The following is a 25,996-nucleotide window of genomic DNA, read 5'->3' as shown; positions in this document are numbered from 1 at the left end:
AGACGGTGTTGGGAGAAACTGGCCCAGACATCTTAAAGCGCCGTGGCAGGGTTGTGTAATAGAGTGCGGAGAGCCGGCCGGGAAAAGGAGGCTCTACATGGAGTTTGCACTTTCCTATTGCCAGATGTTACATCCACCTTTGAAAAGCCCAAGATGAGCTTTGGGAACATCACTGCTGTCTAGCTCCTGTTAGCTGTGGTGGTCAGCCAGCCCCAAACCACGTGCTGCTGGACCCAACCCAGCAGCTCTTACACACAGTAAGAGACCATCAGAGCCAGTGCTGCTACATGGCGGGGGGTGAGGAGACGCAGGACTGAGACTGTAATCAGGAGGATATGAGCTTTTGCCTGGGAAAGCCTCCGGCTTTGTATCTTTCACCTCCTCTTCTAGCATGTCCATGGCTGCCCATCTCCTCTCCAAGGGGCTGGCACGAATCCCATGCAGCAGTGGTTATATAATGCTTGGCATTCTCCACCTTACGGCACATGCTGTACGGGACGTTCCTGGAGTAGCGATTACAGCCAAGTCCCCTTTTCTGGCTCTCCCAGAGCCCAGGCGGTAACAGGACAATGCCCAGAGGATTTTGTTCTATTTTATTTTCATTCCACTGTTTACAGCAAGGATCTGGTAAAGAAGATCAGAAAGTACCTTGTCCTTGGGGCTGCCGCAGCGCCAGAGGTACAGGCCTGCTGGCATTTCCCGTAGCAGCCTGTTTGGCTGGCTGGCAATGTCCACGCCGCGTGAGAGTCGGTGATTTGGCCTCAGCCCCAGCAAGGGGTTTTTTACACACACGACTTAGTGCTGGTGTCGGACTCACAGCCCGGTATCCAGAGACCAGGTTCAGCACAGAGAGTGACAGAGCGAGTTTCCGCTCCTGCCATCATGCGACAGCCCTGTTCTCAGGCGACCCCGCTCAAGGCGGAGGAGGGGAGTACAGCCTCCATGGCCCACTCCATTCTGCCCCTTCCTGCTGGGGCTGCCCCACTGGAATGTGCTGGGTGATGTGGGCTCGTTTGTTGGGAGCTAGACTGAAACCGCCAACTCATTCCACATAGGCGACTGAACGCCAATCATTTCTGGTTACTTCTGACCACAGCCATGACGGGTGACCTGGAGGGGAAAGGCCTCCTATTCCATTACTAATTTCCAGAACCATTCAGATCCCAAGGGTGCTGGATTTCTAATAGCAGACAAAAAAAGCCCAAACAGTTTTTCCTATTGTTCCGGAATGCAGCTTCTCCAAGATTAGGGATTTTTACAGGGGCTTTGGTGCAGTGTAAACTTCCCTCTCTCAGTATTTTGGGGGGGGACTTTTTTTTTTTAAAGGCTCTGATTTGGTTTAGAAATGTAGCTGCATGGCCTTTGCAGAGGGGTATGCTGGTGTATGGATTTGGCCCTCCTTGACGTAAGTGCAGGGGAAGAAGGGACTGTAACTAGCCAGCCCTTTGAAGGTGTGAGGGTCTGTCAATCTGTTGAGCAGTCCCCGTCACTCCCCAATAGCTGAGTGCCTGGCAGAGTGCTGGAGTCCAGTATGGAAAGTTCATTTAAACTTCTAAACCCTGTTCCCTCACCACGGAAGTGCCTGAGAGTTTTGCCATCTGTTGTCACTTTACATGACAAACAACATGAGGGAATGAATGCATGGGCTCTGTGGGCTCCAAATAATCATGGCTACTAGCTGTACACAACATGTGAAGCCTGGCTGCGAATACACATGGGAGCTCTGGCAGGCTTCTAAACAAACCTAGAACACAGTGAGCACCACTGAGGGCTCTCAAACTATACAAAGGGATACTACCCTATTCTGATATGCTACACCGTCAGTCTTGGTGGCAACAGGATTGGGCCTACAGACTGCATTAAATCACTGAAAGATTGCATGAGCCTGGTCGGTAAATAACAGCCAGACATTTCTGTACCCCATATTTGTACCCAGTATCAAGTCTGCTTTTGTCAAGTTAGTATTAAGGTGGGATGGGGAGAAGCAGGGCTGTGGTGAGCAAGGAATGTCACAATCAAACCTCTCCTAAATTTCGGCTGGGGGTCAGAAAAAGCCAGCAGATCTGTGGAAAAGTCCAAGGGGCCCGATCCTGTTGCTACTGAAATCGGTGGAAAACTCTCCTTGAGTTTAGTGGGTGCAGGGTTGAGCCTTTGGTTTTCTTCTCTGAGCTGCAGTTTCCCGGGGTTGCACCATTACACCAGGTGGTCTTTAAGCTTCAGCAGCTGGGCAGAGCAGGGGAGGTAACTGATTGGATAGTTGCCTGAATTTCAAATGGTAACGCCTCCCAATGCATAGGGAATTCAGGCTCTGTCACTGGCCTGGAGCAAGTTACTTTAGCACCCCTTGTCTCAGTTTCCCATGTGTGAAATGGGATAATGAAACTCTCCTGGCTTTATGAAGTGCTTTGTGCGCTCTGGAGGAGAAGTGTGATTAGATGGGCTAAGACTTTTGGCATTACAGAGTGTTATTAATTGGCTTAAGCTTGACCCTTCCCCTTATTTCTCGACAGTTTAGTGTGTAAGCTTGTTTACGTAGCACATTGTTCCAAGTAATCCAAGTTGCAGGAATGATCTGTAGTTCTGAATAGAAAAAAATTAACACAGTTCTTTTGTTTGTGCTTTTATATAAACTGTAAACTGACTTCTTGCCAGCCAATGTTCCCAGCTGAAGTACATGAGCTAGATCTCTGTGCAACTTCAGCGTAAAGTGTCCTCTCTTGGCAGCCTACTTGTTTTTTTTTTTTTCTGGTCAGCTATGGTCAGACTCGGAAATTTAGACATTTCTATTCCTCCCATATAGTTTCGTAATTAGTAATTTGAATAGATGCCGGTCTTGTCCCATCTAACTAGCCCAGTGTCTCTACCCTAGCTCTGCAGGTATTCATGCACTGAGAACCTGCGTCTGCTTTTACTAACGCCGGTGTAAATTGGAACGAACTCCACCACGGTGGGTGGAGTCGCTCCAGGGAGTGCAATGAGCTTGTGGGCCATTAGAATACTTGGAAATAATGCGTTAGCCAGCACAGAATGTGAAAGGTTGTTTGGGCAGGGTTGGATTTGCAATGCGCAGGTGATGGGTGGTGAGTCTGGGGTAGCTCTGTGAGGATTGTAGTTAAATTAACAATCGGTTTATATCATACGGCTGAAATGGTTGAAATTGCTCTGAGCCATGAGATGAGTCTGGAAACATGAAGGGTTTGCAAGTGTCTTATGGTTTTTTGTTTCCCAAAAATCTTTGGGAATAAAAATTGATCCAATAATAAAACAGATCCCAGATTAAGACCAGAAGAGCGGCCAGACTGGTTCAGACCAATGGTCCATCTAACCCAGTAGCCCGTCTTCCAACTTTGGGCAGTGCCAGATGCTTCAGAGAGAATGAACAGAACAGGGCAATTTTGAATGATCCATCTGCTGTTGTCCAGACCCAGCCTCTGGCAGTCAAAAGTTTAGGGACACCCAAAACATGAGGTTGGATCCCTGATCACCTTGCTATTAGCCATTGATGGACCTGTCCTCCAGGAATTTATCTGTGAAGAAATGTGTGTGAAGAAATACTTCCTTATGTTTGTTTGAAACCTGCTGCCTGTGAATTTCATCGGGTGACCCCTGGTTCTTGTGTTATGTGAAGGGGTAAATAACACTTCCCTGTTCACTTTCCCCACCCCAGTCATGATTTTAGGGGCTGCTATCGTATTCCCCCCAAGTCATCTCTTTTCTAAGCTGAACGGTCCCAGTTGTTTTAATCTCTCCTCATGTGGATATTTTCTGGTTTATTATCTGTCCCTTTCCTAATTGTTCCTAACATTCAGTTTGCTTTTTTGACTGCTGCTTCACACTGAGCAGATGTTTTCAGATTGTTGAACAAAACTGAAAGGAAGTTTGAGCTATGCAGATGTAAGAGACTGAGAATTGACATACACACGAAGCAATGTATTCTGCACCTTCTTGGCCCTTTGTAGCTGGTAGACTGGTGGCAAAAGCGCTTGGCTCGGCTCGGGCATGGCTAACCTGCCACATTTAAATATTGAAAAATGGGAACCGCAATAGCAGAACACACAAGCAGTTCATTTGATGCCAGATCTCTATTGGGGTTATAATGCAGGGATTTAGATGGCCCATCTAGTCTTGTATCCTTTGTCTCCTGCTGATGCTTTAGGCAAAGGCAACAAAACTCACCCCAATAATATCTCTAGACTGTATATGAAAGAAACATTATCTGATATGAGAATAATTTCAGGACTGACATTAACTCTGTTGTCACAAAGAATAGTCTGTTCCATCATTTCATTGCTGCTGGGTTTTTTTGGGTGTTTTTTTTGTTTTTGGTTTTTGCACTTTGTTAAAGAACTATAAACATCCATTTAAAAGAAAAAATCAGAAGGAAAATGCAAACTGGACTTCACCGAGCTGGATTTAATGGTCCCCCAACAGTCTCCTGTTCTCTGGGGAGTTGAATGGGACATTTGTATATTAAGGATTTCACATTGATTCTCTCTTCTAAACTATAGAACCCTTTGCAAGCAACAGAGATTTGCACCCCTCAGGCATTATGGATGTCAATGGACGTTCTGGGTTCTGCATAAACCGAAGAATAGTCCTAGACGTACAGCACAGAACACAGGGCACTTGGGGAACTTTTGTTGCCTTTTCAAGGACATAACATGAAATGACATTTTTGGCATACGTTAATCAACCGACTTTCTTCCTCTATCAGTGAAAAGACTTTTATTTATAAATTAAAAAAAAGCAAATGATGTATATAATATTTGAAAAAAAATGGTTCCATTCACTGGAATGGGGAAAACGGCTCTAATAAATGTCTAGGGCTGGCTGGAATACAATAATTCCATGTAGCTACAATTTTTGAGATTTCAAAATGTTGTTGTTTCAGTGCTGACCTTCTGAAATTTTTCAAGAGAGACAGACTCCAGAAAAGCCAGTAGTTGGAGCACTCAACGGGGATGTGGGAGACCCAGGGTTAAGTCTCCCACACCCCAGATGAGTGTCACGACCACTAGGCAATATGACTATTCTGGGCTCTCTTTCTCCCCCTCCCCACCACAGGAATTCCATCTTGGGCCTGGGAAACCTTCCCAAGGAAACTTTAGCCCAAACGGATAAATTTTTTTGAAACATTTCAGTTTCAATAAAACCGGCTTATTTAGAAGGAAAAAAGTTGTCAACTATTTTTTTGACCAGCTTTACACATTTCCCATCCTAATGTCACATTGACAAAGACCAAAATAAAAAGCCCACAGACTTGAAAGATGATTCATTTAACCACGTTACCTCAACTGCTTGTTTATGAATTTATCATCTGTTAGGCAATTGCCACAGACGGACTTTCAACTCTTATCCAAATGCCTGATCCAAAACCAGGGGTGGATCTTTCAGTTGATTTCAGTGGGCTTTCGATCAGACCTTTAATGCTATTTCTCTTCTGAGAAAAATTGTTCTTCTTAACCTCTGAGGATAGGACAAGAAGCAATGGGCTTAAATTGGAGCAAGGGAGGTTTAGGTTGGACATTAGGAAAAACTTCCTAACTGTCAGGGTAGTTAAGCACTGGAATAAATTGCCTACGGAGGTTGTGGAATCTCCGTTGTTGGAGATTTTAAAGAGCAGGTTAGACAAATGCTTGTCGGGGATGGTCTAGATAATACTTACTCCTGCCATGAATGCAGGGGACTGGACTAGATGACCTCTTGAGGTCCTTTCCAGTCCTATGATTCTGCCTCTGAGTCTCTGACCCCAAGAAACCTATTGAGGTCACTACCTTGCCTGGCCCTTTTGCTTGGCTTTCTCAGGGCTGGAACTTTCTAAATTTCACTAAACTGTTTGGATCTAATAATTCGAAGTGTTTCCTGAGACTGACTCTCACTGGAGCCCTGTGTGATAGTGTGCAGGATGGGTGACATCCGGGCCCGACTGGAGCCATGGGCAACCCCCCCGTGACTTCCATGGGGTCACCATTTCACCGTGGTGATGGTGGTGGTGGGGAAGGTATTTTCCAAAACACTCTGCTTCATTCCCATTTATTTAAATGAGAGCAGAGTTGGGCCAACACCGAATGCTTTGGGAATCCCCTGCTCCCAGCTGGTGGTACAGCCTATTCTGAATGCCAGATGCATTTGCCCTACTCGATCCCCTGGGACAGGGCTCTCAAAGCCTCCAACAGTCCACCTTCTCTAGCTTCTGACCTCCTTCTCGGGTTCTTTGCAGTGAATGTGCTGAAAGGTGCTGGCTTGGCACCTGGGGGATAAAGGACTCGCTCCCAGAACAGGGGAGGCCCAGGTAGTACCATAAATGCTGCCCCTCACTGGCAGTGCACCTAACCCTGACTGGGGGGGAGAATTCATTCTCCGTGGCCCATCCCTCGCCTCTCAGCTGAGATGGCCAGTGTCCGTGGTGGACCTCTTCTCCTGGGGAGGGGCTGAGATTTCTCGTGAATTCTTAACAGATGAATACACGTGGGGTTCTCTCATCTCTACTAATGGCTGTGGGACCCCAAAACAAATTTATCTCCTGGACCTTTGCTTTGGTTGGTTGGCTTAATGCACCATGAACGGTTATTAGCTCAAGGATTTCTCTGACCCTGTTGCCTGTGGCGTCTGGGCACGCCCATGGCACAGTGCTGAGTGATAAGGCCTACGTCAGCGGTGAGACAATGTGGGGGAGGGAATATCTTTCATTGGACCAACTTCTGTAGGGGAGAGAGACAAGCCTTCGAGCTACACAGAGCTCTTCTTCAGGTCTGGCCTGGGTAAGCTCTCAGGCTTGTCTCTCTCCCCCACAGAAGTTGGCCCAATAAAAGGTATTGCACCTCCCCCCACCTTGTCCTGGGACTGTCACGGTGACAATAACGCTGCACACAGCTAGGTAAGTGGTGTTCACTCCAGTCCGTGTGCAGCTGGCCTGTGTTTAGAGCCATCCCTTCGCAACAATCCAGGGAGGCAGTAAGACACTGACCAGGAGTCAAGAGCCATGCCACTAACCTCCTGTGTGCAAGTCAGCTGGCCTCTCTGGGCATCGCTTTCCGCTCCCACCCTTCCTCTGGTTTGTTTAGAGCACGAGTTCTCTGAGGGAAGGACTGTCTCTGAGCCTGTGTCTGTGTGGCGTGCCCCACTGATGCTGGTGGGGCGTCATACAGATGAATGACAATCACGGTGCGGCAGCCTGTCTTAGTTCTCACCCTTTCTCTCTGTGTTTGTTTTTTTTTTCCAGTCGATTTGGTACAAAGTGTGCCCGCTGCGGCAGGCAGATCTATGCCAGCGACTGGGTAAGGAGAGCCCGCGGCAATGCCTACCATCTTGCCTGCTTTGCCTGCTTCTCCTGTAAAAGGCAGCTGTCTACTGGCGAGGAGTTTGGCCTGGTGGAAGAGAAAGTGCTGTGCCGGATTCACTATGACACAATGATAGAGAACCTCAAGCGAGCAGCTGAAAATGGTATGCAGACCCTCCGGGATACTCGCTGGCACCGCTCTCTCCTGAGAATGTCACCCTCCATGTTAGTAGAATGGCCGAATAAGCGGATTTTCCCCGCCTTCCCCTCCTGTTCCTTTACTAGGTAACTAAGCCATGGTGCTAGCCCATCTCTGTGTGCATTGATGCTAGGGCCAGTTCAAACAGCCCACTGCTGGACCCCCTGGGAGCGGGGGGTGCTGCTGGACCCCCTGGCTTGAAGTGGTTTCCCTCATATACAGGCTTTGCAGTTTGGTTCATTGGCTCTCAGCACCCCCACTATACAAATTGTTCCAGCAACCCTGGCTGGATGAGGCTTACCTAGAAAGCTGGGCAGTCCAGATGGCAGCAAACACCAACCTCATCATCCCTGGTGGGCAAGTTCTCTGTGGGCAAAATTCCACCCTCAGATGCGTCCGGAATGGACGGGGGCCTGTGTGTGCCCCAGGGCAGAGTTTGAGCCTTTGCTTTAGAGCCCTGGTGTTTTCCAGATTCTGCAGAGACGTGCCCAGTCTCCACAGGGTTAAACCTCCCACTGGGGTGGCATGGCCAATTTAACCTATTTGTTTCCCACTAGCCTTGCTAGTCTCTGTACCCCCGGCAGCGCTGAGCTCCATGCCGCTGCTGCTGCTCTGGGTGAGAAGTGGCCACCCCTTGCGAACAGCCGCCCCATGCTGTCTGCTGCCTCTTCTCCTGCCTTGGAGCCTCCCACTGCTGCCGCTTTTCCCAACTGCCCTGGGGCTCTATCTGTGTGTAGGTGACATGTCTAGGTGCCACCCGGGAGCAAAACAAGCCCTTTGTTCTCCTCCTCCCTGGCCTTCCAATAGGAGGCCCGAGGCAGACGTTTCCCTAGGCTACCAGGAGCCCAGCAGGATCCAAAGTGGTGACTGAGGTCCTGGAAGAGCCTTGAGGGGCCTAATCTGGCAAAGATTTTGTGGTAGCACTAGGCGGGGGGAGGGGTGGTGCTGTCATTCTCTCAGCTCTGCTGCCCCCAAACGCACGGGAGGGCCTGGGCGCCGAGAGTTCTCTCTCAAGGAAATGGAGGCCCCACTCTTGGCTTTGATTGGATGCGTTGTTGCTTGGGTTTGCTGGTCTCCCGTTGTAGCACGCGGGGCAGGAAGCAGTAGGGATTTTGAGTCGGTGAGTCATAAATCTAGAAGATGGGAAACCTGGCAGTCAGACCAAACATTCCCCTCATTTTCCACTGGCCCTGCCCTCCCACGGATCCTGCCACTTCCCAGTTGTGCTGGACTGCGCGCTGACCTTCCCCTTACTGTAAGCACAATTGGAGAGCGAGACAGCAAGGATCTGGTTTCTCAATCAAGTCCCACACCTCTCAGGGAGCAGCAGAGGTCAAATGCAAAACGGAGCAGCTCCCTTCCCCTTGAACTAATTCCAGCTCCCTCTTCCTGAGTGGCAACATTCAAATGGACACAGAAAGAACCCAACTGGCTGAGCTAATCGAACACAGGGCAGTGCGGGGCTGGACTGCACTCAGGGCTGGAGAGTGCTGATGTTTATATTTTATACCAATAAAATACAGTAAGAACTGGCTGCTGGAAATGAACAAGGCAGCTGGACTGTGAGATGCCGGGGGCTGGGGTGGAAGAGGCTCTCGTGGGAATGGCGAAGTTCGGCATGGATGATGTGGAGGAGCTGGCCATGTGGGGAGTCAAATGAAAGGCCCAAGGGTTGAAAAGTTGGATTGTTTGAGCACCGTCCCTAGCTCTCGTGCATTACGCACAGCTGGTCGGTGGGTGACTTGGGATGTTTGGAGTCTGATGACATTCAGCTTTAGGATTTGCGTCCCTGGTGAGTTCACCTTGAAGTCAGCAAGTCTTGTGAGACGCTGCATTGTAACTGTGCCATGGGGCGAGCTGCTGAGGTGGCATATCCTGGGTTTTAAGCTGCATTGTGACTGTGCCATGGGCATGAGCCGAGTGTCAGGTCAGGGACACCGTCTGTGTCCCTGAACCTGTAGCAATTTTACAGGTTATTGCCATTAAACCTGGTGTTGATGGAGCCATCTAAACTGCTTTCGCGCCAAAGTTTTTGGTGAAGGCTCTAGAATGCTTTGGAGAGGACGCAAGCTCACAACGCCAGAGAGAGCCTAGCACTGTCCTGCTTTTTTCCTCAGCTTCTCAACTCAGTAAGAGCTGATGCACTGTTCCTTGGCTGGGCATTTCAGAGTGGGAGGGGCCGAGCTGTGCTTTGTTAGTGCCCAGCTGACAGACCTGTACATTACGTGTGCAAAAAACCAGTCTCAGACATTCTGCATCTATGTGGCATATTGAGGGTTAGGCGATAACGCAGCTATGTGAGAAAATACGGGCATATAATAGTTAGCATTTATACAGTGAGATAAAGAACACCGTCCCTCTCGGGTGGCTGGGGAGAATTGCCCACAGCAATGTCTTCAGGTGGTGCTGCACATTGCAGTTATCACAAATAAGCCAGTAGTATTCTCACAGCCAAGGTCAGCCAGAAGCCATGTGTAACGCAATGGTCTGGATGCAGAAAGGCCGGTGGAAATGCCCTGGGAAAGCTAGCTAGATGTGAGGAAATGCCCTGGGAAATGCTAGCTAGATGCCCATAACGTGAGCATCACAGTGTCCCTGGCCAATAGAATGGGTGGAGGTGAACGAGTGCTTATGCCATTACAAGGGAATTATCATTAGTCAAGACGAAGACGGCAGGGGTCAGTGGCAGCATCTCTACCAGGGCCCTAGTGCCCCCAGGGAGCCCTGGCCAATCCCAGCAACTGCCTCTCCTGATGCTGAGTCTGGGACTGTCCTCTCCTCTTGCCCCAGCATGAGAGCTGAGTGTCTGTCCCTGCAAACTGCGGCGTGGCCTGGTGCCTGCTGAATGTTTGCTTTTGTTATTTGACTGCTTGTGTGGAGTGAGGTGTAGATGCCTGCAGAGTCATTGTGCTGCCAGTGAAATTGTTACTGGAGAAGACCTACCACCTGTGAAGGTGGCCTTCTGAAAGGGGAGAAGGAATGGTCCCAGGAATCAGCAGGGTGCAGGAATTGCTTTGTGATCTAAGTGCTCATTTGAAGCTAAACCCCTGTCATGAGGCTGACAGAACATTATTCCCATACGAATGGCTCAGAGGAGGTGCTGTCGGGTGCAGGGAGTCACATGAAGGTTTTCGAAACCCTGCTTGAGCCCTTCCAGGGTGCCACTGGACACAGACAGGTTGTGATAAAAGCAGGCTGTGAAAGCAGGTTGGTCAGTCTCACAGGGCACAGCAGAAGGCCTGTGGGCGGTGCTTGCAGAGTGTCTGACTCTGAACTGAGACGCCTTGAGAGCACTTCTGTTTCGCCTTCTGGCGAGCAATGGCCAGACCCCAGCTGTGTAAATGGCGCAGCCCCTTGACTTCAGTGGGACTGACTCCGCAGAGGATCTGGCCCCATGTATCTTATCTGTCGAGTTCTGTGTGGCTCAGTCTGGTAGGTCTCCTCCAGCCCTGGCTGCTATCTCTGTACTGAGACGGAGAGACGCACTTGGGTCTTTCTGCAAAGGTAAAGGTTTAATAGACGCTTTTGGGTGGAACGCTTCCCATGGTACAGTGCAGGTGGGTGAGTCGGGAATCATGGCCTACCCTTGCTCCTGTTTCCACACGTGGCCTCATGCAGCTGGCCTGTTTTTCTGAGGGATGGTGTTGGAGTTCTTGCCTGCTTATCAAAGCAGATTCATTTAGCTCAATTACGTGATTCAAACTGTATTGTGCTACAGTGGTTTTCAATGAAGCTTAATTTTCTCCTAGGGTGACAATTTCTCCTGGCCTGGGCAGAACCTTGGGGCCTCCCTAGTGCTGCAGAAACTAAGGCTATTCTGTGGGCTGCAGTTAGGCAGGAGACCAAAGGGCTAATGCTAACAAAGAGACTGTGTGGGAGAGCTGTGTGCAAGGATCATTACTAGACTGGACTAGGAGTGATCAGGAGAGCTCACAGGGTGCTTGTTTCTTGCCTAGATCATGGACTCTCATATCTTTCCACCAAACTCTTGGAGCACAGAAGAGGCTGAGGAGAAAGGGGGAGGAGGGAAGAGAAGTTTAAATAAGAGAATTTCACATGGGGGAGCTAGTCTTGTCCCCAGTGCCTTCCCCTGCCATTTATTACCCTCTAATTAACATCAGAGCTCTCTGCAGATGAAAGCACTGCCGAAGTGCTAAGTACTGTTCTTATTTTTGTTTGCTGGGGAGGCCGGTGTGTGTTTAACTCGGGCGGATGCGCTGTTGAGGGATGTGAATGTGGTGCACCATCCTCGGCTGCATGTGGAAACGATTACCCAGAATGACATGAAAACAATCAGAGTGTTTACAAGGTTTAAGCAATGAGATGAAAACAAAATGTCAAATCCGCCTGGGAGGGTCCTGACTCTGGGATGCTTGTTTGCGGGACGTCAGTCCACATGGCAGACCGATGCCTGGGGTACAGTGCTGCTCTTAACAATGCGGGTGTGTTGCTGTGTCTGCTAGGATTAGCTCTTGGTGGGAAGGGGACTACAGGAGGAAGATGCCACTTGTCCTGACATGGGGATATTGAATGTTGTGATCCCCAGCCGGTATGAATGGGTTGGCTCTCTGGCTAGTGTAAATGGCCATTACTCTGTTGGAGTGGTTGGAGCTTCCCCAGTTTACACCAATTGAGATGCTGTCTCTCTCCTGCCGCTTAGGCACAGCGTGGTTGTTCCCAAAGGGAGATCACACCAGCCATGCAGGGCAAGCAGCAGGAGGAAGCCCAGTGGCAGCTGGGCGGAGCGGGTATGCCGCATGATTCTGCAGCTTAAAGCCAGCGTTTCCTGCACTGGAACCAAACAAGGAAACCCTGAGGAGAGGATGGGAAAGGTGTGGAGAGGAGCAACGTCTGGAGAATTGCAGAGGGCCACACATTTCCCCCACCCCAGTAATTACAAAGCAATTTCTTCTGCACATGAGGTTTTATGTATAAGAAAAATAAACAGATGTTGCTGAAGCCTGAATCCCATTCATCATCCTATAGGAAAAAGTCAAACTGGCTGAGAAAGCCCTTCAGTGTGGGCCAAGACAATCACAGCCTGGTGCAGCCTACAAAGCAAACCGCTCCTGATGCAGGGAAGGGGGAGCTGCTGAACCCCGCTTCAGGCACCCACCCAGTCTGAGCACGGCCAGCCCTAGTGTGCCTGAGGACCCTGGAGGGAGCACTGCACTCAGGAATCACTTAGTAGAAGCAGGTCTTATAGTGGGTGCCATTTCCAGGACTTTGTGGAAGATGAAGGTTCTAATATTCCCCAGGGGCCTGACGTGACCTCATGCCCTAGGCCCACTCCCTAAAGCTCTTTGTGTCCGGGTGGGCCCTGGCAAGGCACGGCCTGGTTCTGTATTTCAGACGCAAACTGATTCTGGCTGAACGTGCATGAATCAAACGCACAATATCCTTTTCCTCTCCTGTTTTCCTCATTGCAGTGGTTTAGCTGCATATGTCCTGGGAAATACCCCACAGAAAAGCACCCCACAATGGCCGGGGAGGGCAGGGAACCCAGATGACCAACACCGCAGGTCTTATTCACTGCTCACTGTAGGAATCCTAGATCCAGACTTTAGGACTGAGGGGTTTACATTCCTCGCATGGGAGGAGGATTTGGGGGGCAGAAGTAGCTGGAAAGACCCCCCCACAAACTACTTACATGGCAGAAATAGTCTTTTAGCCATGGAAACGACTAGTTTTAGCCAGAGAGCTAGTGCAGGGCAGGGGCAATGGATGGTGCGATTCCTGCGTGCTGGCAGCGTGAATGTCCTCCACTCCCACCCCACTTTACACTTCAGTGGGACTCGAGTGGTGTGTAAGTTTTATGCTGGGGAATTTCACCCTGAGACCCCCAAACAGGGACTCCTCTGCTGTGTAGCTGGGGACTTGGCTATCTGTCAGTAAAGCCACATCTCCTTCACGAGACACGCCCCAAGTGTTTCTCGGCACTCGCTTAACTCATTACAATGTTCAGGTTTCCAGGAGAGCTAACAAAGAGGACTTTTCCGACCCCAATTTTTTTTCTCCCCACTGAGCCTTCTTGTTGTGGTGGGTCCCACCTTAATCAGCAGAGCAGAACTACCAAAGAGATTCCAAAGGACTTTGCAAACTGAAAAGTTACAGTAGATGCTGCCCGTGGATTGCAGTGGGGTAATGATTATACCTGAAGCAACAGCCAGGAGCACTAGAACCTGCTCACTGACGGAGGGGATGTTGCCCAGGATTCAGGGTTTATCCTTCTGAAAGTGCCATGAGACCTTTATCCTCCCGCTCGACAGTCAGCAGGGAGGAGCGGCATGGCCTTTGCTGGAGTGTCTCAGCTGAAGGACAGCAGCTGTAGCCGGGCAGCACTTCTCCAGTACGGCACTGCAGGGTCACCACTGGGCAAGCGTCTGGGGCTTGGTTCTGACTTTGAACCACCCATAGTTAGTGCCAGCACCTGGGCCAGGCTGGCACAGGAGCTATAGGTACCGCAAGGAAGCAAAACATCCAGGGCCAGGCTAACCCCTGAATGACTTCCATGTGGCCTGGATTCAGTGCTCAGAGTCAAGAGCTTCGGAATGTAGAGACCTGCTTCTGCTGTGCCTACCGATACCGGCTGGTATGGTATCTAAATGCTTGTCCTTGTTACTGTGCCCCCTTCCTCCCAGTTACCTGATACACCTACTTGTGCTGCGTCTTAATCAGACTGGGATCTCTTTAGGGTAGGGACTGCTTTTTATATTGTTTGTACAGCGCCTAGCACAACGGATCCTGATTGGGGTTCTTAGGCACTAGCCTTAGATAAATCAGAACTGTTCCTGGGGCTGGAGGAGACGGTGCAAAGACGCCTGCTGGTGCCAAGTTGAGATCATCAGTGCTAAGTGGTGTCGCTCTGTTGGGAACTTGCCAGCCCATACAAAGCTGGTGCAGGAGTTATTCAAACTATTTAGTGCCAACATTAATGTTGCAGGCTGACTACGTGACGGGACATGACAGAGGTATATAAAATCATGGGTAGTATGGAGAAAGTGAACAAGGAAGTGTTATTTACCTCTGCACTTAACACAAGAACCAGGTGGTCACCTGATAAAATTAATAGGCAGCAGATTTCAAACAAACATAAGGAAGTATTTCTTCACATGATGCACAACCTATGGAACTCATTGCCAGGGGTTGTTTTGAAGGCCAAAAATATAACCGGGTTCAAAAAGGAACTAGGTAAGTTCATGGAGGATAGATCTATGAATGGCTATTAGCCTAGATGGACAGGGACACAACCCCATGCTCTGGGTGTCCTTAAGACTCTGACTGCCAGATGCTGGGACCGGATAACAGGGGATTATTGCCCTGTTCTGTTCATTTCCTCTGGGGCACCTGGCATTGGCCACTGTGGGAAGACAGGATCCTGGTCTAGATGGACCATTGGTCTGACTCAGAATGTCCGCTCTTACGTTAGGGGACTGAGGTTCAGTTCCCTGCTCCTCCACAGATTGCGTGTGACCTTGGGCAAGTAACTTCGTGTCTCTGTGCCCTCCATCCCCCTCTGTACGGTGGGGATAACAGCCCTGGCAGGTTGTTGGGAGGATAAATCTTGTGAGGTGCTTGGCAATAGGGGCCACGTTTCAGAGAGATGTTAATCAAGGAGGAGAGGACCTGCCTTGCTAACGTCCCTGGTAGGATGCTGCTTCGAGACCTGTTTGAACCACAGAACTTCATATTCCTCAAAAGGAAACACTCGGCACCTGCTGGAAGGGAAATGTCTCCCCCTGGCTGTAGATTGCAGCTGGTGCTTGTGCTAATTGCCAGCCAGGATCAGTAGCTAACGCAGGACTCAGCTTTGCAAGCGCATGATTTCTGCACATGTTAAACACCCGGGGGTGGGGGAATCCTGTCCCCTTGTGAGGCCTTGCAGGGGAGCCAAAACCCAGGGTGGGGGACGTGGGAGCAGGCAGGAAGTGCACAGCCCTGGTATGCCAGGGAACCCAGCTCTGCGGGGGCTTCCGGCGCGAGGCTGGGCAACAGGGTCTGTGTTGCTTGGGGCGGATCTAGAGGTGCAGTGACTGCTCCAGCCCTGATTCTTTCTCTTTCCCACGCTCCTCCTGAATTCCCCAGCTTGGGCTGTGCATCAAGGTCAGGGCCTGATCCTGCAGTCGGGCCAAGCTCCTATGCTCTGCAATGGGAGCTGACTTGAATAATGGGGCACTGCGTCAGGTCCCGGGGAGTTGAATCACTTTGCATGACCTAAAATAACTAGTAGCCCAAATCCCGTCAACCCAGAACTCTCCCTTACTGGGCAAGCTCCTGTTTTCAGTGACCTCCCCAGACAGTCATATGGGGAGGGGGTTAATTCTGCTCCGGCTGTATGAGAAAATCCCCTTCTCTTAGACGACTGGTTCTGGGTTCCTGTAAGTGGGCTCTAACTGGCATTCCACCATATACAGCAACCGCATGTGCAAACAGACTGAGCCACAAACCATAGAGATGTGTGCTCAGAACTGTCCTCTCTCCCTGCAGGCAATGGGATCACGCTAGAAGGAGCGGTCCCGTCTGAGCAAGACAGCCAACCCAAACCAGCAAAGAGAGCGCGGACATCCTTCACCGCGGAGCAGCTGCAGGTAAAGTGGCCTTGGCGTGGGGTTCTGCCTGGAGTAGGGTTACGTTGCTGGATGAGTCCAGGTGACTGTTCTCCCTGTGTCCATCTGCCCTAGGTCATGCAGGCCCAGTTTGCTCAGGATAACAACCCAGATGCACAGACCCTTCAGAAATTGGCAGATATGACAGGACTTAGTAGGAGAGTCATTCAGGTAAGGGTTGGGGGAGAAGCTCTGCTCTTCTGATGCTTTGCAGTGTTACTTAGTGCCATGCTGTACTGGGGATTTTGCCACATTGAGATTCATGGGAATCACTAGCCTAAATCTCCACAGTCGTCTTACGCATGGTAGGAGTGACCATCACTGAGTCACTGCTAGGAACTGCCACGCTGGATTAGCTGGATCTAGCAAGTGCTGGCTCCAAGGTGCATGTGTTTGATTGCAGAGTCCGTTAATTGTACCAGCACTGTTCTCCCCCCCCCGCCCTCTCCCATTTCCCACTTTCCTCCCCTTTCCCTTCTCTTCTTTTTTCTTTTCAAATTTGTATAATCAAAGAAGTCTAGCTCCAAGCCAGTGCAAATATATTAAAGGGGGGGGGAGCTGCTTTTAATACTGGCACCAACCACTTTATCTTGTCATTGAAAATCAGTCCAGACAACCAAGAACAAACACTCCTCAATACGAAGAAACTTTAGCTGTTCAATGCATTTCATTGAATAGAATGATACCAAGGAGCAGCACAGGTGAAACTTTGGAAAACATTAAGGGTGAGGTTTTCAAATGAACGTGGGGGGACTTCAACAGCCATGAGGAAAATATGTAAGGAAATTGCAGAAGCCATCACAGTGAGGGTGCACTGTATATATTGTGCAGCAAGGCAGTGAAGGTAATAATGATAGAGAGTAAGATAGAAATGCTGCCCAGTGGGTAGAGCACAGGAGCTGGATTCTGTTCCTGGCTGTGATACTGGCCTGGTGGGTGACCTTGAGCAAGTCATGTCACTGCTATGTGCCTCAGTTTCCCCATCTGTAAAATGGGGATGATGAAGCACTTTGAGATCTACGGATGAAAAGCTCTATATAACAGCTAAGTAGTAGCATTGCCTATGCAAGCAGTAAGTACGGTTCCTGTAGGAATCTCACCTTGAACATCCTGTCCCTCTTGTGGATTTATATTCTCAGCTTTAATGTTTTACTGACGTATTTTTGCATGTAAGAAAAACCTGAAAGTCTAAAACAAACCTGCGACTTTCATCCATGTTTGCCTGGCCAAAGGCAAATTTAAATGTCTAGTAGGATGAAATCTAGCTCAAACCTCAGTTACAGGGCTCTTTAATAACCCCAAGACCAATAATAAGTTTCTATCGACCAAGTGGACTATACATTGGGCAATTGCATGTGCAGATTTTTTTTTTCTAAAAAAGGACCTTTCATCAGGAAACAATTTGTCAAGCATAATCCTGTGTGAAACACTTATGTTTCCTTCTCTGTGATCCAATATCCACATTCTTCACCAAAGAGAGAGGGTTTCTCAGAGTCATGGAACATTTGTACTCTGACCTACCTCTGAAAAAAATTAAAAAGGAAGAAATAAAATTAATACTTTAGCACTTTTTAAAAAATGGCCATTCACGTGTATCTTATGGTAGCAGAAAAAGCAGGATTCAGCATCCTAACTACAGCCAGAGGTTACTGGGTGTTGTTTTAATCCAAGCAATGAGATACACACCTATTGGTTTCATTGGACCGGTCTGTACTGCCTGGCTGTACAGTATGAGTCTGTCTCCACTGCAGAGTTAACCCAGGCATTGCCCCAATGCCTCTTCCTTCCCCCCCCCCCCTGCATACACACACAAACCTTGAGTCTGAGTGAGGCTTTCAGTCACAATGGTAACTCACTCGCTTTGCAGTGAAGCACTTAAGTATGATAGTCCTCCAAAGCCTTCCCACAATTCTCCCTGTGTGCCCAGAAAGACAAGAAGACAGGTTTCCCCCCGACTCACTGGGGAGGATTCATAGAGTGGCTCAGCTTGCTGCAGCACAAAGGACTCTGGGATGCGCCCCCAGAAGTTCTGGGGACACACACAGGTGAGTGCCGCGCCAGGGAGGCCGCTAAACTCAGGCAGGGCTAGGCTAACCTGGGAGCTCAGATGTTCGTGCCAATCGCCCACGTTCACTCTGCAGTGAAGAGACACACACAACGTCCTGTCTCAGCATGCACTGGACTCCGTGTGAAACCCGGGGTGGACCGTTGGCAAAGGGGAACGTCTTTTTATTTGATTGTTCCAAAGTCCTGGTCAGGAACATGGTAGGGGAACTTCCTAAGATGTTACAATATTGCTACCAAGTGCTTCCACTGAGCTTGGTTCTGAGCACTGAAAGACCAAGATAACAGTTGGTAGCTCTCCATTAAAAACGGGTAGATTTTAAGGCCGGAGGAGACCTTTTATGATCATCTAGTCTGACCTCCTGTATAACACAGGCCATGAAATTTCACCCAGTGATTCCAGCATCAAGCCCAACAGGTTCATCATTGCATTAAAGCTGGATTGTGTCATTTCATGAGCCAAGGCAAATTAATAGTAAAAACGCAGTCAAAGAGCCCTGACGCTCATGCTTCACGGCGTTGAAACTTCTGCTCTAACATATAAAATAAAGGCGGCGAGGTCAGCACAGCGTGGTGGTGGGAAGATTTCCCCATGCACAGAATTCAAAGGAAGCCCCAGGTCTGTTGTGGTCTCTGTGATCGATCAAATCTCAGTGCAGATCTCGCTTGACCCAAATGGTTTGGTTTCTGTTGGCGTTGCAGGTTTGGTTTCAAAACTGCAGAGCGCGCCATAAAAAGCACACACCTCAGCACACGGTGCCGCCTTCTGGAGCCCCCCAGTCCCGGATCCCTTCGTCGCTCTCTGATGACATCCACTACTCTCCCTTTAGCAGCCCCGAGAGGGCCAGGATGGTAACCCTGCACGGATACATAGAGAGTAAGTGTCAACCACACCACGTGGTGTAGTGTACGTGGCGGGGGCAGAAAGGGAGATGGGCCCGCTGGGTAGGCTTGCCAGGTGTCCAGTTTTTGACCAGAACGCCCAGTTGAAAAGGGACCCTAGTGGCGCCAGTCAGCACCTCTGATCAGGCTGTTGCAAGTCTGGTTGGCGGTCCTGCGGATCTAAGACAGGCTAGTCCCTACATGTCCGGCCCCGGGCTGCGCCCTGGAAGTGGCCAGCAGGTCTGGCTCCTAGGCGGGGGGCAGGGTCCACAGGGCTCCACGCGCTGCCCCTGCCCCGAGCACCGGCTCTGCACTCCCATTGGCCGGGAACCATGGCCAATGGGAGCTGGGGGCGGTGCCTGCAGGTGAGAGCAGCACGCGGAGCCTCCTGCCACCCCCCCACACCTCCACATCCCCCTAGGAGCCGGACCTGGCTTAGCCCTGCTGCGCCACTGACTGGGAGCCTCCCAAGGTAAGCCTGTGTCCCAACCCTGAGTCCTGCCCCCAACCCGGGGCTCCCTCCTGCACCCCAAACCCCTCATCCCCGGCCTCACACCCCAGAGCCTGCATCCCCAGCTTGAGCCTGCACTCCCCCACACACCCCAGCCTGGAGCTTCCTCCCGCACTCCAAACCCCTCAGCCACAGCATGGAGCACCCTCCTGCACCCCAAGCCCCTCATCTCTGGCTCCACACCAGAGCCCACACCCTCAGCCGGAGCCCTCACCCTGTCCTGCATCCCAACCCCCTGCCTCAGCCCGGAGCCCCCTCTTGCACCCTGAACTCCTCATTTCTGGCCCCCAGTTAGAGACCTCACCACCTCCCCAACCCCCTGGGCCAGCCCAGTGAAAAGTGAGTTAGTGAGGGGGAATGGAGTGAGTGGGGGTGGGGCCTCGGAGGAGGGGTGGGGCAAGGGTTCGGTTTTGGTCAAGTAGAAAGTTGGCAACCCTGCTACTGGGGAAAGTAAGGGCTTTGTAGCAAGAGAAGGTCTGTTCAAAGAAGTTAATGGTGCCATTGCATAGATATCCGCCATCAAGAACCTCCTTGTGAACGTACAGTGCACAAATGGTGCAGATACTCTTCTTTGCAGGGTCTGACGTCTTATTAATTGTGGACCATGGTCAGGGGAGCGCCTGATTCCCTATAGAGAAAAGGCCCCTGGAAAAACTCTCTGGCCTTTGGAGCTTTCTGAAGGGTCTATTCAGCCGAGCAGACCAAAGAGCTTAATGCCAGCTGTGGTGGAGAGAATCAGAGAGGTGGAGAAGGGAATGGATAAAGGAGAAGTCCTAGTTATGGTCTTTCAATAGGATCAGTCATCCTCAGCTGAGGTCATTGTATTGGCTTCACGTTGGTCATTATTCCTCCTTCCATTTTCCTTGTAAATTGCGGACGATGGCTAATGACCCTGTAGTTATTACTTAATTTGGAGATGTAGTGGTCTTGTTCCCATGAATGGGATCAGAAGTTTTCTTCCTACCCTTCTAAGTGCTGATTAATCATTTGTGAATGGTGGGTCCCAGAACACCCACTTCATTAATGGGCTGCTAACGTGGGTACAATGACTACACTGGATCATTTTGCTTTTAAGAAAATCTGAAGGTTTTCTCCCCTCTCTTTTGATCCATATGCACCTTGATAGAAGCTAATTTTTGTTAAGCATCAGTATGCTGGAAACAAAGCAAGGATGTCCAAGTTACTCTTCCTGGACTTTCCTCCTACTACTCAGTCCGGATCAATGTCTTGCTCAGTATCCTGGCTGCCTAGCCTAGAGGGTGTGTGTGTGTTATTTATAGCATAATGGCAACTAATTTAGTTCTGGCACAAAGAATAATTGATTGAAGGTCACAGAGGCTGAAGCCCTCTTCTCATTCACAGGTCAGGTACAGTGTGGGCAAGTGCACTGTAGACTTCCCTACACTGCTCCACCAGTGCACCTCAAAGCAGACATGGAAGGACCACTATCTAATAGGGGTGAGAAGGTAAATGTAGTCCCTGTTCCAGGCGTGGAGTCCAAGCATTAATTGTAGTAAAGTTGTGTATAATATAATTGCCACAGCCTCGTGCTGCCTGTTGTCAGATGAAAGCTATTTCCTGGTGCCACCAACACCCCTCCTTCATCCAAATATCTCCCCAGCTGCTATCAGCTCACCCCTACTGTCCCCATGGCTGGTGACCCTTGATTTACTCACCAACCACTGACAAAATGTCCTTTGTCTGTATGTCTTTCAGCGCCTGGTGTTCTTGTGATGTGTTGGGCTGTTGCACTTAGACTTATTGGAGTATTTTGATTCGTCCTGCCTGATCCACCATCACCCATTTGTTTGGTCTCTTCCCTTTCCGTGTAGTAATGAGCATTTTCTCATGCTTCATTACCCAGCTTTCCATGTGGTTTGTGGTGAATGGGCATTCACATTAACTCTGAGTAGAGAAGGCCTTTGCCATCCACGACCTTTCAGTTTTCCATGAGTTAACATGAAAGAGAAATGCTCCTGGAGACTCTCTGGCATCACTAAAAAAAACCCCTCCAACCCTAAATACTAGGCTACTGTGTCTCGAAACAATAACAGAAAACTACTGGATATGAACCAGTGTGGTTCAACTGAACACTGACCATGTCCAGTGTGTGGCTTACTGTTCAAATAAACATTTTACCTCCTGCCAAGACTTTCAAAAATGCGTCTAAAATTAGGCTCCTAAGCTTTATTTAGGCAATTCAATGGTGGGTTGATTTTCAAAAGCCTGGGGTGTTCAGCTCCCGTTGGTTTCAGCTTTCAGCACCCATTTCTGAAGACATTGAGCTCTGTCCTTTCTAAGCATTCAGTATTTTGTTTGGCAGCCCTGGATTATCAAACTCTTTGATAAACAGTTCTGATGGCCTTACACACACAAACCCTACTCGTACAGGTCATGCAACTGGTTTCAATTAAACTACTTGCCACTTAAACTACTTGCTTAAGAAATGTCTCAGGATCAGATGCTGAGGGTACAGGGCTGTCCCAAATGCTACTCACCGTTTTAAAACAGTCACTCTGAAGTGATGTAGCCCCGTTGGTCCCAGGATATTAGAAAGACCAGGTGGGTGAGGTAATATTTTTTTAGTTGGTTCAATAAAAGCTATTACCTCCCCCACCGTGTCACCTCCCACACCGTGTCACTTTAAAGTGGTGTCTTTTTCCAAACATGTGATTTGTAATAGGATTCAACTGATAATTAGAAATGAGGGAGGACCCTACACAAATAAACCTAGGGCCCTGTTTCCATTTGCAGTGAAGAGAAGCATGTGTGTGCTCACTCAGATTGTACTGTTGGGCCAGGCTGCTCTGTTATTGTGAGTAGATAGACTAAAAACAAATTGGTTAAAGTCCTGATCTTATTCTTCAAAAACAAAACAAAACACCTCAGTGACTGGCTGTATGAGAGGCTACCATAGAGCAAACAAAATAACTGCTGACATGAAGTTTGCATAAGGTGTACTATGATTGAAAAGCTAAAGATCTGCCCTTGGCGTAAAGCTCATTTTAAATGAAGGCTGCTGTTAACATATTCCCATAATCTCCTGTTCCTAACTACTGATCTACACAAGACAACTCTTCTTTCAGGAAGTGACTTTATTCTGTAGAAAGGGTCACTAAAGCTTAAGTTCAAACCATGTTTTTAGTTTTTAAAAAAGGTTGGTTGATGGGGGAAAATCCTTGATTGCATGAGCCTCTGGTTTCCAGCTGGGAAACATGCCTGCAACTGCTCCCTGAAGACATGTTTCTCTTGAGGCGTTGGCTTGTCTTTGAAAGTAGCTAACTCTCCATTAACGTTTTTCCCGCTAGGTCATCCTATTTCAATATTGACGGCGCGAACTCTTCCTCATCTGTCCATAGCGTTCCCACCACCGCTGACCCTCAGCCGCTGAAACACGGTGTTCAATCGAAGGCAGTTCTGATCAGTCATGCAGGAGAAACTCAATTCAGCATTCTGTTCGCACCGACAGCATCTGACAGCCAATGTTCTTGCCTCCCAGCAGCACCGCCAACAGTCATGGTTTTTGCTTGTTTCTTGTGGACCTGCAGAATGACAATGAGCCCCAAAGGCACTGCCATGCACAGCCCAAGTTAGTGACCCTACTGCACTTTCACTGTTGCTTCCAGCGTCCTGGAACAGGAAAAGATCATTACATGCTGAGCCCGAGGTGGTATTGATTATTACCTAACAATACAAAGAAAGGAGGGAGCAAAGTACTTGGGCCTGATTCTGACTCGCCCCAGTGTAACACTGTTGGTTCCATTAGGTTACGCCTGATGTACATTACTGTAAATGAGATCTGGATCAGGCCCATTAGCTCAGCCACTTAGCACTCATTTGAGCCAAATTCACCACTGGTTGCAACTCTACTGAAGTTAATAGAATTATGCCAGCCAGAAATATGGCCCTTCATCTTCAAAGAGATTTAGAACCACTAATCCATTAACTCTCCCTGCGAGGTAGGTAAGTAAATCTCTTTCTCCCCAATTTACAGGTGGGAAAACTGGGACAGAGGTTGATGACTTCCCCAGGCTCACAAAGGGAGTGGGTATCATGGCCATGATTAGTGCTCAGAGGTTCCTGACTGTCATTCCTGCTCTCAGTGCGTTAGAGACACATCCATCCCAAGGACCATCAGCCACATCTTTTGTTTCTTGGCAGCCTTTTCCTTGGAGCCATTTCTCACTCCTGAATGAGTGATCCCAGGAGTGTATCTGCACCAGACTGCTGGCCACTGTGCCCACTGGGGTTAGGAAACAATACATTTCACTACTAAAATTCCAGATGAAAGTTGTGTCTTAAATACACAGGGCTTAATTCACTCTGACACAGACCCCAGCAGAAGAACCCTAGCAGCAAAAGTTTAGCCAGTGAGAATGGTCACAAGGGCTCTGTACACCAGTACTCCACAGATGTTGTAGCTAGCCTACATCCAAACAAAAACGGGCACTGTCCTGCAGGAGAGTGGGTAGGACTCAGCATATCCCTTACGCAGCCTCTGCTAGCTGGACTCCTCTGGTGGCCCAGCAGCTAGTTAAAGCTGTCCCTACTTGGTGGAATTCCTGGTGGCGGGATTCCTGTGAATCAGCCCCCAGCGCTCATCAGCCTCTGCTGGCCCCAGAGGTTCAGTTCCTGCTCCCTTGTCCCAGTGGTGCATGAATTAAGCCTGTAACTTCTAAGAGATCACTTTACATCTTTTGCTTTACATTTTCAATATAGTGAGAGTGACACTAACTAATTTAAACTGCACACAGGGGGCCAGTAGGAACAAGTGATGGCTGAGCTCATGCAGCAGGCAAGAACAGCGTGTTTTTTTTTTAAACGGGCCATGCTGCTAGATCTGGCAGCTTCTTTTTCATGAATACCTCGGTCTTTGTTGTACCCCATTTCCGGTGTTTCACGGCTACTCCTGGCTAGTGCTCATTGAGGTGAGAGCACAATGCTCTGACTAGGCCACAATTCAAAATGACAGCTCAGAAAGGGCCAGGCTGTAGAGCACTCACCCCATTCTGGTGAGTGCTTACTCTCACGAGCAGTCGCATTGCAACCACTGAGTAAGGGCTCAACAACCCGGTCCCGAGCCAGGAAAGAAACACTGCAAAGATCCTTCCTAGATAGTAATAATAAAAGGTAAACAATATTTGAAATTAGTAGTTGGTCCCTAACAAAATCTCTCTCCTGTGAGTGCTCCAGCCAACCTTGCTGGTGAGATTTGAAGGCAGCTTTTCCAAGAATGTGAGGTCCTAGTATGACCCATCAGTGTGTGAGACCTGTCCCTCTCTGTGCCTGATCCACAGAGGCTGAGTCCACCAGCTATACAACCTGGCTTTATAGCTCAAGCTGCAGAGACTCCTGCTTTTAGCTCTGGAGGTCCCTGGTTCAATTTCCAGTTTCAGTCAAGATGGCAGCCATCATGCTACCATTAGGCAATGAGTATTTCCAGCACTGCAGCACCTTTCCTAGTTGTACCCTGTTATCTCACTGTAACAAAGCTTTCTGGGCATGTGGGTCTAGCTCATTGCGAGGTGGTGTTCACCAAAGTAACTTTGTAAAGTAAATTACATAATGAGCAGATATGGACTTCTGTTGAGGTGAATATCAAGATCTATTGATCGGAGAAGTAACTGAGCAAAAACACATCTTGAGATTTGCTGAAATTACAAGTCAATATGTCTCGTTGCAGATATTTATTGTTATGATAATTCAGCTAGGCCAACTGTACCCAACAGCTAGACGTTGTATCCACACTTTAACATTTGAAAGGGCAGATGAAGTTAGAAGTCCATAAAATACTATTATTCACCTCCTGAAAGATTAATAATAGTTTCCATTGAATTCAACCATCATGAGACTGGTGTCTACCCAGCTGCATCTGTGATCTGATTGGTTAATGTGTTCCAGAACTCAGTATTATTGCCCCTTTGAGGAGGTGAATGAAAACAGATGCAAATTTCTACCAGTCAACGATCAGCCAGATTTTTGTTTTTGTATTAACAACGAGCGAGAGAACGGCAACAGCTGAGCGTTCAGATTGTTGGTATGTGTCACAGCGAGGCTGCAGTGAATTGGTCTGTGTCCACATGAAATGTCATTGATGGTGACATGCTGCTTGGAAGGGCCACTTTCTCCCCCATCTCTGCTTGCTCATGCTAATGAATGTTTTGTTATGGAACTAGTGTAATACAGTAATGGGTAGATGTTCAGTTTAAGATGGTGAAGGTGAGACTCCAGACTGTAACTTGACCCCACATGCCATGGTAACTGAGATTTCCACAACACGGTTTTATTGAGGGAGACAAAGGTTTGGTGCATTTCTCTTCTGTCTCAGCAGCATTATGAGCGGGAGACTGCGGAATATGTCTGCTAAACAACTACTTAGTTACTGATCAAATTTGACTTGTAATATGTACTGTACATCAAAGTTCTTTTAACTGTTACCACTGACAGGATCAGAA

The 25,996-nt window shown here is 48.9% G+C and overlaps 1 protein-coding gene across 2 annotated transcripts in view; it reads left to right on the top strand.

Annotated features, from left to right (window-relative positions):
- The window catches only part of LHX6 (LIM homeobox 6), a 39,601-nt gene extending 16,669 nt beyond the window's left edge, over window positions 1-22,932 (top strand). Inside the window, exons 1-6 of one of the 2 annotated variants that reach the window (XM_077835926.1) lie at window positions 7,410-7,443; window positions 15,966-16,066; window positions 16,160-16,255; window positions 18,851-19,025; window positions 20,904-21,007; window positions 22,850-22,870. In XM_077835926.1, the coding sequence (XP_077692052.1) occupies window positions 7,410-7,443; window positions 15,966-16,066; window positions 16,160-16,255; window positions 18,851-19,025; window positions 20,904-21,007; window positions 22,850-22,870 (531 nt within the window). Of the gene's footprint in view, window positions 1-7,222; window positions 7,444-15,965; window positions 16,067-16,159; window positions 16,256-18,850; window positions 19,026-20,903; window positions 21,008-22,849 lie in introns of those variants that run through there. The other variant, XM_077835925.1, reaches the window with a different exon arrangement.
- Window positions 22,933-25,996: the final 3,064 nt, after the last annotated feature.

This window comes from Eretmochelys imbricata, chromosome 16 (genome assembly GCF_965152235.1).
Source record: "Eretmochelys imbricata isolate rEreImb1 chromosome 16, rEreImb1.hap1, whole genome shotgun sequence".
In the NCBI taxonomy this organism is placed as follows: Eukaryota; Metazoa; Chordata; order Testudines; family Cheloniidae; genus Eretmochelys; species Eretmochelys imbricata.
This window is presented reverse-complemented; position numbering and strand designations above follow the sequence as displayed.